This window comes from Pelodiscus sinensis, chromosome 8 (genome assembly GCF_052426305.1).
Source record: "Pelodiscus sinensis isolate ZL-2025 chromosome 8, ASM5242630v1, whole genome shotgun sequence".
Lineage (NCBI taxonomy): Eukaryota > Metazoa > Chordata > Testudines > Trionychidae > Pelodiscus > Pelodiscus sinensis.
The window spans coordinates 66,086,317-66,100,497 of NC_143059.1; the positions used below are offsets into that span (position 1 = coordinate 66,086,317).

At 45.3% G+C, this 14,181-nt stretch overlaps 1 protein-coding gene across 3 annotated transcripts in view; it reads right to left on the bottom strand.

Moving 5' to 3' along the window:
- The window catches only part of RBM20 (RNA binding motif protein 20), a 186,412-nt gene that overhangs the window by 22,711 nt on the left and 149,520 nt on the right, over nucleotides 1-14,181 (bottom strand). For all 3 annotated transcript variants that reach the window (XM_075935489.2, XM_075935485.2, XM_075935488.2), the window contains exons 7-11: nucleotides 12,438-12,569; nucleotides 9,979-10,058; nucleotides 7,960-8,632; nucleotides 4,570-4,668; nucleotides 1,646-2,309 (exon numbers count right to left, since the gene is read on the bottom strand). In XM_075935489.2, coding sequence (XP_075791604.2) covers nucleotides 1,646-2,309; nucleotides 4,570-4,668; nucleotides 7,960-8,632; nucleotides 9,979-10,058; nucleotides 12,438-12,569 — 1,648 coding nt within the window. The remainder of the gene's footprint in view (nucleotides 1-1,645; nucleotides 2,310-4,569; nucleotides 4,669-7,959; nucleotides 8,633-9,978; nucleotides 10,059-12,437; nucleotides 12,570-14,181) is intronic.

Below are 14,181 nucleotides of genomic sequence, written 5' to 3' on the forward strand. Positions count from 1 at the left end.
GGATCTTTCGGAAAATAAAGCCTTTTCCGAAAGATCCCTTATTCCTTATTTTAAGAGTAATAAGGGATCTTTTGGAAAAGGCTTTATTTTCCGAAAGATCCGCGTCTAGACTGGCGCTTTTTTCCGGCAAAGCTCCGAGCCGGAAAAAAGCGGCAGCCATGTTTATACAAATGAAGCGGGGGGAATTTAAATCCCCACTTCATTTGCAATTGCGATGTGTCTAATTTGCATCCCTTTTACGGAAAAGGGATGCAGTCTAGACACAGCCTAAGAGCTAGGATCACCAAATTTGGTATGCAGCTTCCTCTTATCATAACTTAAAGCAAGGGCAGGGTTTGGTTGTGCCAGGACAATGGATGTGCCTGGAATGTGATTGTTTCTCATAACATGAAAAGGGAGGGATCTGCTAGAAGAGACAGTTATACTGTATAATGACCAAAGGGAGTAGCAAGGAGCCAGAGATGGGGACCGGGACAACTACAACCCCATTGGGCCAGTAGGGGTAGAGAAAGGGACAGTTATCTACTTTGACAAACTCTCTCAAATGCAGTTTGTTTGTGTGTCTGTCTCTCTGTGTGACAGTCTGTCCCCCAGCTGACAGACATGCATCTCTTTCCCAGCTGTGCCCACTGTAGCTGTAGCAGACATGGGCAGGTGCATCGCACCTGGCTCAAAGCTGCTGCAGTGAGAAAGGGCTGGGGTTGTTCTCTCTCCCGGGGCTGCCTGCATACTGAACTCCTCATCCTCAGCCCCACCCCAGAGCAATGATCTAAATGAAGAAAAACAAAAATTATTTCAGTTAAGGACCCAAGCAACGCTGCGTACATCCTCTAGTTATATAATATATCCATCCATACGTGTGTATATAAAAAACACTGAGCCATCCAAGATCCCAAATCACTACAGCCTTCGAACAGAAGTGCAGATTGAGAATAAAGGTGTTGATTTTGATTCTGCAGTTCTTCCAGATACAGCTGTCCTTACTCGGGTATTTTTCCTGGCAGCTAAAGTTTTTAATATTTGGGTATGATTAATCTTATCCCTCTTAAAATATTTTCTGGCTTGTGTCACCATGTGCCTTGCCACATCAGGTTTTATTAGTGGGAACAGACAAAATAATGATACATGGTTAGTACCCACACAAGTCCCCACACAAAGTCATGTGCTTGCATGAACAAAGACAGAGAACTGACCACCTAAAAACTGATCACCTAAACTATTTTAATCATTTTGCATGGTGGGGAAGAAACACCACTACTGAATATATTATGTGGGTGGGAGTTATTTGTTTACCTGCAAGAACTAGTTCTCATTGACAATTCAAAGTACCTAGCCGAGGCCTGAAAGAGTCCTGCTCAACTCATGTGAACCCAGATGTGACAGTTATAGCTGATTATGCCTTTCAGAAAGCTTGCAAGTTGTGTATCGTATTTCCTTAACGCCATTCGACTAAAAGCCTTTAAAGGATTAGCATGGCTCTCATGGCAGCAGGGGCTTTTTTACTGAGCTGCTCCTAGGACAATCTTGACACTATTAGCAGCATTTATTCTTGTTAGCAGCAGCTTAAAACCTAATGCATCTTGCACAAAAGAAAGCTCAAACAACTCTGCACCAGCCAAAAAGAAAACACAGAAGAAATAGTTACCCCGGGTCTCTTGACACTCCTGACCTCCACAGGTTGTTTCTTCGCTGGAGTTTGTTACAGGCATTTCCATGACTTCTTGACTCTCAGTTTCTTGCGTGCCCATCTGCTTGTAATGATCAATAAAAGCACCAGAGAGCTGAGGAGTCTCTCCTTTCAGATGATCTGAAGGTATCTGTCCATCCTCCAGCTTTCTGTGGATTTCAGAGCTCTCCTCCGTTTTTCCTTCCTTTTTGTGGCAATTAGAGCCCTGAAGAGTTCTGTCGGGTTGTGATTCATCTGGCTTCTGTTCAGTGTCCAAATTTAGGCTTGATACTTCGGGAACTGCACCGTCACCATCATCATTTTCTGGAGAGCCGTCAGAAGCAGCTACGCTTTCCTTTGCTGATCTGAAGCTCACTTCTGTGGCTTCCTGGGCAGATTGGCTATCACTCCTGTGGATCAGGCTGTGGTCATTTTCCAGTTCTAATGTGCTAGGTGCATACTGATGCATTTCTGAGCACGTTTTGTCTTTTGGATCAACTGGGACAATTTCTTCAAGTTCGGTTATATCCGGCTCCATAATAAAGTCATCTTCTCCCACTTCATCCACGGTGACCAGTTCTTCCATGTTAGCTGGATACCAGGTCTCTCCCTCCATCTCACTGCCACTCTCCCAGTCTTGCTCCTGCAGTAAGAGGAACATGGATTGAGAAAATTGTCATAGTTATATACCATCAATATCAGTGAATATAACTACTACCCTTTGCAGTAGTGATGCTTTGGACTGGCCATCACATCCTACTATGTTTGCAATTCCTAGGCACTGTGGTACCATGTTTGATTTACTCTGTGTACATGTATGGGGGAGTATATCTAATCACATGGTAATAGGGAGTCATCTCGTTAGCGAGAAGCTGGAAAGAGGCATGAGTTGTGTCAGGGTCACTCTTGCTAGGCGGATGCACAATTAACACTCCATGCTCAGAAGGTTCTGGAATTGGGTGTGGTAGCTGGATTCACAGACCACTTTGAGGACAAGTGGTCAGGGCAGCTGCTTTACAAAAGGGAGAAGCTTACTCATGAGAGCAGAAAGCAGGTTGGTTTCCCTGAAGCACTAAGCAGCAGGTTAAGGGCATTGTTAATTGTCCAACACAGAGATGTTAGAAATGTGAGTTAGAGAAAGAGCAAACTGAGAGGGAAAACGAATATCTTTCATTTTAGTTACACACCTTGAATGTGATTTGATTTTAGCCAAACTGTTTTAGTTCAATTGTCTTTACTAGTCTGGGCCACTAACATAAATGTGATGATGGAGAAAGTCATCTCTATCTGGCTACTCTCAGTTTTGTATTTTTCTTGTAGCAGGGTTACTGATTTATACACTTAATACCGTATTTTCTGGTGTATAAGACGACTTTTGATGTTAAAAAACATCCCCCAAAAATCGGGGGTCATCTTATACGCCGGGTATACAGCTTTGCGGCTTTGCAAAGCCGCGGAGGGGCTCCGGCAGCGGGGCAGCCCAGGCGCGCCGGGGCTGTCCCGCTGCCGGGGCGTCCTCAGAGGCTTTGCTCCCGGGCTGTGTCCAGACTCCATGCCTCCGTCGACGGAGGCATGTAGATTAGCCAGATCGGAAGAGGGAAATGAAGCCGCGATTAAAATAATCGCGGCTTCATTTAAATTTAAATGGCTGCCCCGATCTGCCGATCAGCTGTTTGTCGGCAGATCGGGAGAGTCTGGACGCGATGCCCCGACAAAGAAGCCTTTCTTCATCGACACAGGTAAGCCTGGTTTCACGAGGCTTACCTGTGTCGATGAAGAAAGGCTTCTTTGTCGGGGCATCGCGTCCAGACTCTCCCGATCTGCCGACAAACAGCTGATCGGCAGATCGGGGCAGCCATTTAAATTTAAATGAAGCCGCGATTATTTTAATCGCGGCTTCATTTCCCTCTTCCGATCTGGCTAATCTACATGCCTCCGTCGACGGAGGCATGGAGTCTGGACACAGCCCCGGTGTCCCTGGTCTGCTGGGGACCGTCTCCAGCAGACCAGGGACACCGGGAGCAAAGCTGGGGAGGCGGAGGGGCGCTGGGGTATAAGACGAAACCCTATCTTTTAACTAAAAAATTAGGGGGTCGTCTTATACGCCCAGTAGCCTTATACGCCGGAAAATACGGTACTAATTGGTGGGTTCATTAGGGAGATGACTAGCTGAGTAATTCCAGAGTCCGGTAGAAGAGGAGAAAGTCTACCTCAGTTCCAGCTGGAGATTTCTACGAGCAAAAGGAGGCGTGATATTGCTGTGGAGCTTTTGACTGAGCAGACAGTAAAGAGCAGAGCTACTCAACATGCGGCCCGTGGCCCATTTGTTTTCTACTGCAACAGACACTGATAACTTCCACATTTGACCATCAGCTTCTAACTGTAAAGGTATGAAGCTGAAGAATTCCTAAGGACACATCTCTGTGCTACTACAGCAGGAGGTTTGCAAGGAAATTATTTAATTAAAGAGAAATATTTAAAAAGAGATTGTTTACAGTCCAGCTATCTTTCATCATTCTGGAAGGATTTCATCTATGGTCCCCTTCCTTTGCTGTCACTCCAAAATGACTGCCTCTTCTATTTTTGGACGCACTTTATAGTTATGTAGTCTTTTTAGGCATACATTGCTTCACATGCATAGCACTTGGCAGCAGCAATTAAAAGTAATCTATATGGGCATACAGCAACTAAAAAAAGAGCCTCTCAAAACTCTGTCAGGCACAAGCTATCTCTGGAAGCAGAGTTCAATATAAGGTAAGTTAATTTAAACAGCCCCTCTCAGATTGTCTGAGAAATGGCATTCAATGGGTGGTGTAATATTTCAGTCTGCAAAATTTGCTGACAAATTCATGTGTAGCTTCATTTGATTAACACAGGCTGAGTCCAATTCACACACAGCGTACCTTCTCTTGTCTTGTGCTTTCTATAGACTCTCCTGATTCTTTTCCTTGATTATTAGCTGGAGATGAGGTCTTCTCGGTAATACACTCCTCTTTCCCAAGCTAAGACAAATACAACATGTATATCAGTAGTAATACGCAGCAGTCATTCTAAACCAATACGTTTCCATTATGGTTCTAGTCTGAGTTTTTGGGAGCAGAAGAATCCTACATGGTCACATTCCTTATTCATCAACTTTGTATAAATGAACTGCACTTATAGGTAGCACGTTTAAAACAAACAAAAGGAAGTGCTACTTCATGCAACCCAAAGTCAATCTGTGGAACTCCTTGCCAAAGGATGTTGTGAAGCCCAGAACTTTAACAGGATTCAAAAAACAGCTAGTTAAATTCATGGAGAATAGGTTTACTAATGGATATTAGCCAGGATAGGCAGGAATGGTGTCTCTAGCCTTTGTTTGTCAGAAGCTGGGAATAGACAACAGAAGAGGGATCACGTGATGATTACCTATTTCGTTCATTCCCTGGGGGCACCTGGGCCATTGTCAGAAGACAGGATACAGGGCTAGATGGAGATTTGACCTGACCCAGTATGGCTGTTCTTATGTTCTTATATTCTTATGTTCACTGTGGGGAAACACCCGGAGATTGGAGACTTCCCTTTAGCACAGCAGGGCATAGTTAAAAAAAAATTAAAGAAAAAATGAAAATGAAAGAATTCATCAATTTCCAATCTTCTTTTTTCAGTTTTCCAACTAACCCTGGAATATCATGAATGAATACAGTGTAAGCTGGTCTTCAGGGTATCCCAACTCACTGATTTGTTATTGTAGGGGTGCTCAGGAATGCAGTTCTTTGCATGGGTTATGTTTTGGAAAAACAAACCACAAAGTTACATGGTGCTTAAAAATAAGGTAGGGTATGTCTACACTACCCTGCTAGTTCGAACTAGCAGGGGTAATGTAGTCATCCGCAGTTGCAAATGAAGCCCGGGATTTGAATTTCCCGGGCTTCATTTGCATGAAGCTGGCCAGCACCATTTTTAAATGCCGGCTAGTTCGGACCCCGTGCCGCACGGCTACACGCGGCACGGACTAGCTAGTTCGGATTAGGCTTCTAGATGACCCCCAGAAATCTCTTCCAACTCTAATTTATGATCCTATGAATTAAGGATGGGGTGGGGAAGGGAGGGAGAAGAAGCTTCAAGGTACTCAAGTGAATAAAAGATGTTGATGTGGCAAGTTTCAGAATGTTTGTGTAGATTTTTCTCCCTGCTTTATTTAACAATGTGAGTTCAAAACTGGCTCTGTGTACATTGCACCTCTAAAAGTGCAACTGCTCCCCAAGAAAACCTAAAGATGCTACACATGACAGGTGTCCAGGTGCATGAATAGGGTAAACAAACTTTTGCTCAAAAAGTTTGCTCCTGAGTTCTTGTGCTGCTGTACAAAATGATTGATTTGTGGACGGCTGTTGCAATGAGCAATGTTGAAATAACCTTTGACAGGCTTTACCTTTCACTTTTATGACACTGGGGTGCATCTACACAGCAGCGTTATTTCAGAATAACTGCCATTTTTCCGAAATAACACTGCGAGCATCTACACAGCAATTCTGTTTTTTTGAAATAAATTGGAAATAACAGATGGTTTATTCCAACCTCTGTAAACCTCATTCCATGAGGAATAACACTTATTCCAAAATACCTATTTCAGAATAGCAATAGTGTGGACGCTCCACTGCTGCTATTTCAAAATTGCTCTTCCCCAGGGCCATTCAAAGTAATTAGTCCCCAGTGCCTCCTGGGGCTCTAAATCGAGGTAGCACATCCACTTTAGAAGAGCCTGCTTCGGACTAATTTTGAGGCTTCCCTGTAGTGTAGACGTGTTATTTCGAAATAAGCTATTTTGGAGTATTTCTTCCAGAATAACTTATTTTGAAATACACTTGTAGTGTAGATGTACCCTTGATGATCTAGATTTTCTGGTATGAAGTAGCACAAAGCGCCTTTAAAACCGCCAGAAATAGCCACTGGAGAATTCCCTCTAGCAGGGGAATACTCTGCGGGCAGAAATCTGGCGGTGCCAACCATGTAAATTCCATAAAGGATCTTATTCCAGTGGCATACGTAAGGCCCTGCCAATTTCATGGCTGTGAAAAACAGGTCACGGACTGTGAAATAAGCCCTTCTCCGTGAAACCTGATCTCCCTGAAATCAGCGGGGCTTGGGAAGGACACGATTTCCCTTCTGTGGCTGTTACCGGGGGCAATCACACTCACCTCTACAGACTGCCCCATGCCGGTTCCTGCCTGGGCTTTGGGTACCCCATGGCTTCTGCCAGGGATGGGGGCACCTGGGCTCCAGCTGGGATATGGGGCTTCTGCCCCCTGTGGCTCTAAGCCAGATTCAGGGACCTGGGCTGGGGGCTGCCTCTCCCCACAGGTTCTGTCTGGCTCGGGGCTCCCCTCTCCCCACGGCTCCAGACAGCAGAGCTTCAGGGCTGCTGCCACCTCCCACCTCCACAGCTCCTGCCTAGGCTCTGGGCACTTGAGTTCTGGGGCTTCTACTCTACCACCCCTCCCCCATGTCTCTTGCCCAGGCTAGGGGCTGCTGCTTTTCCCCCACCTCCTATCCCTGCAGCTCCTGCTGGGGTTGGGGGCACCAAGGCTCCAGCTGGGACTCATTTCCAGTCCCTGAAACTGCAGCCAAGAGTTCAGGGGGTCTGGACTGGGGGCTGTCAACTCCCTCCAGCTGGGACTCAGGGCTTTTCCCCGCCCCGGCTCCTGATGGGGCTCCAGGCCACTCGGGCTTGTAGCTCCCTCCCCACTCACGGCTCCTGTCCGGGTTTGGGGCTTCAGCCTCAGCAGCTCCTGCCAGGGCTGAGGCACCTATTTTTCAAACCACCCAAAGTATCAGGGCACTGGCCCCATAGGCTAATCCACCACTGGCCCTAACTAGTAGCTAGAAGCCCCCAGCTGTGGTGCTTCCAGAAGCCTTGGGGACATTGGATGTACCTCTTCTTCTGGGAGCCTCCTCCAGCTGCAAGAAACTCCACAGCTGTGCCACTACCTAGAGAGGGAAACTGGTCCCTGCCCGGCCATGACATGGAGCGATAAATTAGTAATATTCATTGTCACAGTCAAGAGTAGGAAATTACAAATACAGGTTCCCAATTGCTGGGGAAAGAAAAATTGTGTCAGGAGCGTAAAAGGTCATTCCTAGGCTGATATATCACAAGTGGCTTTGTACAGAAAGAGCGTGTAGCGCTAGCTGAAAGAAAGGCAAAGCCAAATATTTTGTCGCATCAGGTCAGAGACATGTTCAACAAATCATAATTCCAGCATTAAAACTCTTCACCTCCCCCTGGGCCAACTGAAGAAGTTCCTTGTTACCTTGTTCTCAGTTGCATTGTCTTCCTTCCCAGCAACAGCCTCTTCGCCTTGGTCTTTATCAGCTTTCTTCATTTTATATTTATCACTTTGCTTTTGTCTGGAGCCTTCTGATTCCTTGCTGGGCTTTTGTTCTGAAGTTTCCTCCTTCTCCAGGTCCTCACACTGAGAGTGTTTGTGCTCTCTCAGCCTTGCCTCTTCTTTTCTTCTCGACTTCATGGGCGCATCCTGCAGCTGCTTTTGATATCGATCAGATTTTGACTTAGATACTTTTCTGTAATAGTCATCTTCCCGACTCTTATATCCAGATAAAGCATGAAGGGCATTGGGTGAACCAGCCCGTAAGTACTTTTCTCTGTGCCCTCTGGCTCCTTCGATCCGCCCATCCAAGTCTAGCTTGTCCAGCTGCCGTAGATAGTGTTTTCTCTCGTGAACCCATGAGTCTGTCCTGTCCCTTTTCTCCTCCCCATTCTCTCTCCAGAGCACTGCCTCTCTCTCATCCTCCCTTCGGGAATAAGGGGCCTGATCCCATGATTCTCTTCCATTTCCCCAGTCTGTCCTGCTGGCACCCAACGGACTGTGAGGTGAGCTGCAGGAAGTAAAGCTTGGCGTGTGAGATCTTGGTGACAGAGAGCGGCTTATGGGGCTGCGAGACCGTGGCCTCTCAGTCCCATGCCTGTAGCAGAAGGAAAACACATAATTAATCATCTCTCTTTGGAGGAAATCTAGGGAATTGTTAACCTGTTTGGATCCAGCCATACGGAGTGCAAGGTTAGTACACTGCGGCCAAATCAAACAAACCTTTGCAACTGCACCCACAGATTTTGGACACGTAGCCATCTGCACATGCACTGTTCCCCTGCATGTGCCAGAGCCTGGTTAGAATGGTACAGGCTGAATTTCTCTAGTCCAGCACCTTTGGTATCTGACCGGTGCCGAACCAGAGAATTTGCCAAGCCACGGGAGGTCAATATTGACTTGCAGCATGACCAACACTTCCACTGCTCTTACAAGACATTTAGGGGTAAATTAGAGCTACATAACAGCACAGAACACAGAGCCAGGACTGATGGCTGCAAACAAACTTTATGGGACCTCGGGAAACTCGGCCCATGATAAGTGGACATCCAGCTAACTAAAATCACGCCAAACTCCAAATTCTGCTGGTCCAGAGAGTGCTGGATGAGAGAGCTTCAGCATGTACTAACATTCACAGCATTTTTAAAAATCCACACCGAATCTTTCACAGAAAAATACTTGTTCTTCCTTAAGAATGGCACCAGATGTCAGTTTCCACTTGTTTAATACAGGCCATTTATGCATCCATGTCATCACTAAAGTGATAAAAAGTGGCACTTCTACCCCTGGATAAAAGTTGTTTCACTTTGTGACTGTCCCTCCTATAGAATCACTTCTAGTGCAAGACCCATAAATGCACGTAATAAATAACAGGCACGTGGAAAATATGCCGAATAAATAGCAACATTTTTTATTTAACATGACTCCTTCCTCCATTCTCTCAGTGCATCTAACCTGTCTGTCTTTAGATGAGAGGGGAATGTCTTGAAATTTGAGTATTGCATGTGCCAAGCATGTTATCAATGCTCACTAATAAGAAGTAAGTACTAAGAACAACATCATTTTACTGCATAATAACTATTCCATCTGCAATTGTGTTTCACTTCCTGGGCTCTGTGATTTATCATAGTACCCATTTGTATTTTTTCTAGCAGTAGAAATGAAGTGCAAGAGACTTCCAAAACCTAAGAGAGTGAGAGAATTAAGAACGAAACAGGAAATGGACATGCTTGATTATCCTGCTTGCCAGTCAGCAGAGTTCATAGAATCATAGTTATCCAACCCCCCTATTTCTAAACCATCCAGAAACCCTCTAAATCAGCACAGGTAATGGCTCAGTGTTCAGAATGCACAGAATTTGCTGTCTATATTGCTCTGTCAACTTTCTTCTGAACCAAATCACTGAAAAAAGGGTATACCCCACTGACATCATGAAGAGTTTACCTGTCAGCTTCACGGTACATCTCTCTCTCCTTTTGAGAATGGATGTCCTGAATGATCGCCGCCACATTTTTACCTGGTTTCTAAACAAAACAAAAGATGCCTGTTTAGAATCCAACATATCTCTAAGCTATTTTAGGTGCCACAACATATATGAAGAGACATTCCATGTAGCATTTCATTACACTACCTGTGAAAAATATCCTGATACAGTATGTTCCCATAGTCTTCTCTCAAGTTGGTAGCATGGTGACTGATGTACTAAAATTGTACTGATAGGAAGCAGTGATCTGTTACACGTCAGCATTGTAGCTTTATATTTGTTGGCTTATATAATTTGATCTGAACACTAGACAGTCTCATTTTATTGGGCATTCACTGTATAATATTTGGAAGGAATCTGCATGTAGCAAGAGACAAATTAGACCACTAGCCTAAAACATGGATTAAACAGCTGTGTCATTCATCCTTTTGCCTCCCTAGGAATAGACTGCTATGGTATTTAGTTTCACTGCTTAGCCCATTCAGGAGCATGGCCACACAACAACATATGTAGCCACGGGAACTTCAAATAAAAATATCAAGGAAAGCTTGTAAGTGAAACTTCAACAGCTAAAATTCTTTCAAGACCATTTATAGAAAATTATTACAAACGATCAAAGTGTTTAAACAATACGAACAAGGCTAGCTGAACAATATAGCCATACAGGCACTGAAAGCAATTCATAGCAGTATAATCCACTCCTTCCTGAATTTAAAAAAATCACTTTTGCTACCTTTGAGGAAAGTACCAGGAATTCCTGGGCGATAAGGCTGTGTGCAATTGGAACTGCCAAAAATTGTAGTAAATTTATAGGCTTTTCTGAGCAGTTCACATTCAACATCTATTTACCTTAGATATATACCAGGCACTCATTGCCATGGTATCTAAGCACCTCACTCATTTTTGTACGTATATTCCCCATATGCCCTGTGAGGTAGAGAGGAACTACTCTTCCCATTTTAGAGATGGACAGTTGAGGCACACAGAGACTGATCTATAAGTGCATCTTTGTAGAGCAGGGACTAGAACCCAGGTAATTTGAGTCCTAGGCATGTACTCAGGGGAACCAACAACCACCTGCACAAGGTGCACTGAGGCAGCTCCATATGCTAGAAGCGGCGGGGCCTCAGGTCGACGGGGTGGGGCCTCAGGTGGAAGAGTGGGGCCTCATGCAGAAGGGGCGGTGCCTCAGGCAGAAGGGGTGGGCCACGGTAGCCAACCCTCAGCGCTGCCCAGGGCATGCCATGCCAGCCTCCCCAAGCCCTTAGAGCCACCCGGAGTATGCGTGCAGAACTCCAGTAGCAATTGAAAGGGCCCAAGGCAGTAGCAGCAGTGGAGTTTGGGAACCCAAGACCTTTTTGAATCGCTGGTTGCCCTCTTTGCCATTCCTTCCACCCAGTCAATGGGCCTGCTTGTGCTATAACTCTTAGGCTGTGTCTACATTGGCAGGATCTTGCGCCAAAGTGGCCGCTTTTGTGCAAAAACATGCTGCCTGTCTACACTGGCGGGGAGTTCTTGCGTAAGAACACTAATGTTCTAATTTGTGAAATCAGGGCTTCTTGTGCAAGAACTATGACGCTTCTGCTCAGGAATAAGCCCTCTTGTGCAACTGTTCTTGAGCAAGAGGCCAGTGTAGACAAGCAACATGAATTTCTTGCGCAAGAAAGCCCGATGGCTAAAATGGCCATCGGAGCTTTCTTGCGCAAGAGAGCGTCTACACTGGCATGGATGCACTTGCGCAAAAGCACATGCCAGTGTAGACACTCTCCTGCGCAAATACTTTAACGCAAGAACTCTTGCGTTAAAGAGTATTTGCGCAAGATCGTGCTAATGTAGACGCAGCCCTTGACTATCACTCTTCCCTGGTCTACCCTCCCATCAATGCTACAGCATGCACATAACTCATCCGCAGAGAGAGAAAACAAGCTTGTTGATAGAAATCTTTAGGACAGCAGTGCCATCACCGTTATACATGGAAATTGTACTGTGGCTCCAGGGTACAATTAGTGAAGCCATTTTTACTAAATCACATCTGACAAATGACAGAAAGAACAGTAGCCTCTTATTTTTGCCACGGCATGGCATCTGCAGTGCTTCATGCATGGCTGGCTATTAGGCTTTCGTTACACTGAGCAATACCAGTGTCTGGCTGTAATAAGACAGCTGGGGAAGGAGTTTAGGATTAATGGTGTGACAGAATCAGATTAAGTAGAGTCTCTGCAAATAACTCAAATTCAAGAAGAAAGCCAATGGTTGAGTAGCCATGGCATGTTAGCATATGTTGGGTAACTTCTTCGCCATCATTTCATTTTGAAAATTCCTATTATGGTAAGTAACAATCAGTGATCAGCAGAGGTTTCTACAGGTGTGCCAAGAACTTCAGACCCACAGTACAGTCAGGAACATGTTTACAATTTACCTTCAGCTGAAGCTCCTTGTATCTTTTAGACATTCTAATGAGTAACTTGTCGTCATTAATCATAGCAGGTTTCTCTTGGTAGTACTGCACCATAGCTTGTGCTGCCTCCGTGTACGCCATTTCTAAAAAGGCCTATGGCGAAAAAGAAAAAGGCGTGTGGATTTTCGGTGTGCTGGGCACTCCGCAGTGAGACAAACATGGTACATCAGCTTAAGTTCACAATGTTTTTGAGACATCGGTTCTAGCAAATTGTAAAATGCAAAAAGCCTGCACAAGACTTTCACAGATCCGTGTAGCATTTCAGCTTTGGCGCTGAAATTGTAACAGGGTATTTTGATCAGTTTCCATTTATTTAAATAAATGGACTGTCAGAAAAGATGAAATCAATTAACAAAAAAAAAAAGACTAAATCTTTCTTGAGCCATGAAACATGAATGCACTTTCTTCCCATTTTCATGGTCACCTTTGAACTTTGCGGTTAGTTGGTGAAAAGAGGCAGAGGACATGAAGGCTGTGTCTACACTGGCCACTTATTCCGGAAAAGCAGTCGCTTTTCCAGAATAACTTGCCAGCTGTCTACACTGGCCGCTTGCTTTTCCGGAAAAGCAATGACGATCTAATGTAAAATCATCATTGTTTTTCCAGAAAAACTATGCTGCTCCCATTCGGGCAAAAGTCCTTTTCCGGAAAAACTGTTCTGGAAAAGGGCCAGTGTAGACAGCCCAGTAGTCTTTTCCGCAAAAAAGCCCCGATCGCGAAAATGACTATCGGGGCTTTTTTGCGGAAAAGCGTGTCTAAATTGGCACGGACGCTTTTTCGGAAAAAGTGCTTTTCCAGAAAAGCATCCTGCCAATGTAGACGCGCTTTTCCCAGAAATACTTATAACGGAAAACTGTTCCGTTTTAAGCATTTCCGGAAAAGGGTGCCAATGTAGACGTAGCCGAAATGCTGCAAAAGGTGCCGCTCTTGAAATTTCTACTTCAGTTTTGCTAACCCTGTAAGAGTCCAGACTTTGGTACGCAAGACAAATCAAATGTCAAATTTAGAAGACAGGTCTGTCATTATCAAAAGCCAGAAAGAATTAAAGCTCAGAGTGGTGCTAACAAGCAGGTTTATGACAGTTTAAACAAAAGATGTATTTGGATGTGACTTTAGTATTAGTGGCCTATAACAGGGCAAGCCTTGCCACCATTACACCTCCTGCCTGTCACTCTGGGAATTAGTTTTTCAGTGCTGATGCGCCCCTTTCAGCTGGTGTCTCACCCATTGTTACCTGTTTTTCCTCCACATCTCTCTCAGACCATGGCATCCTCCCCTGCTGCAGTGCCCCTACAGGGAACCCCCAAAGCTCCTAAACCCACTTTGCCTCACTGACCCTACTGCCAGTCTTCATCTAGCCTCTTACCTCAGGGGCAAACTGCAGTCTGTTATGGCCACTCATCATTGGCAAAGGGGTGTGGACCTACTGCCTTTGCCTACGCTGGTTGCCCCGCTTCAGCCCTACTACCTCAAGTCTTGCTTCAGGCCCTGCAACCTGGGAGCTTGCCTGGCCAAAGCTTCCCCAGCTCTACCTGCCTTTCCCCAGCCCTGCTGTAAGTCAGGAAGCCTCTAGCTTCCCTGGCAGCCAGGTCCCTCCTCCAGCACTGAAGCAAGAGCAAGTCTGTCTCCACCCCCACCAGCAGCCTTTATTTATACAGCCCTCAGCTGGGCCCCAATTGGCTAATTCCTGCCACAGATGCTGGCT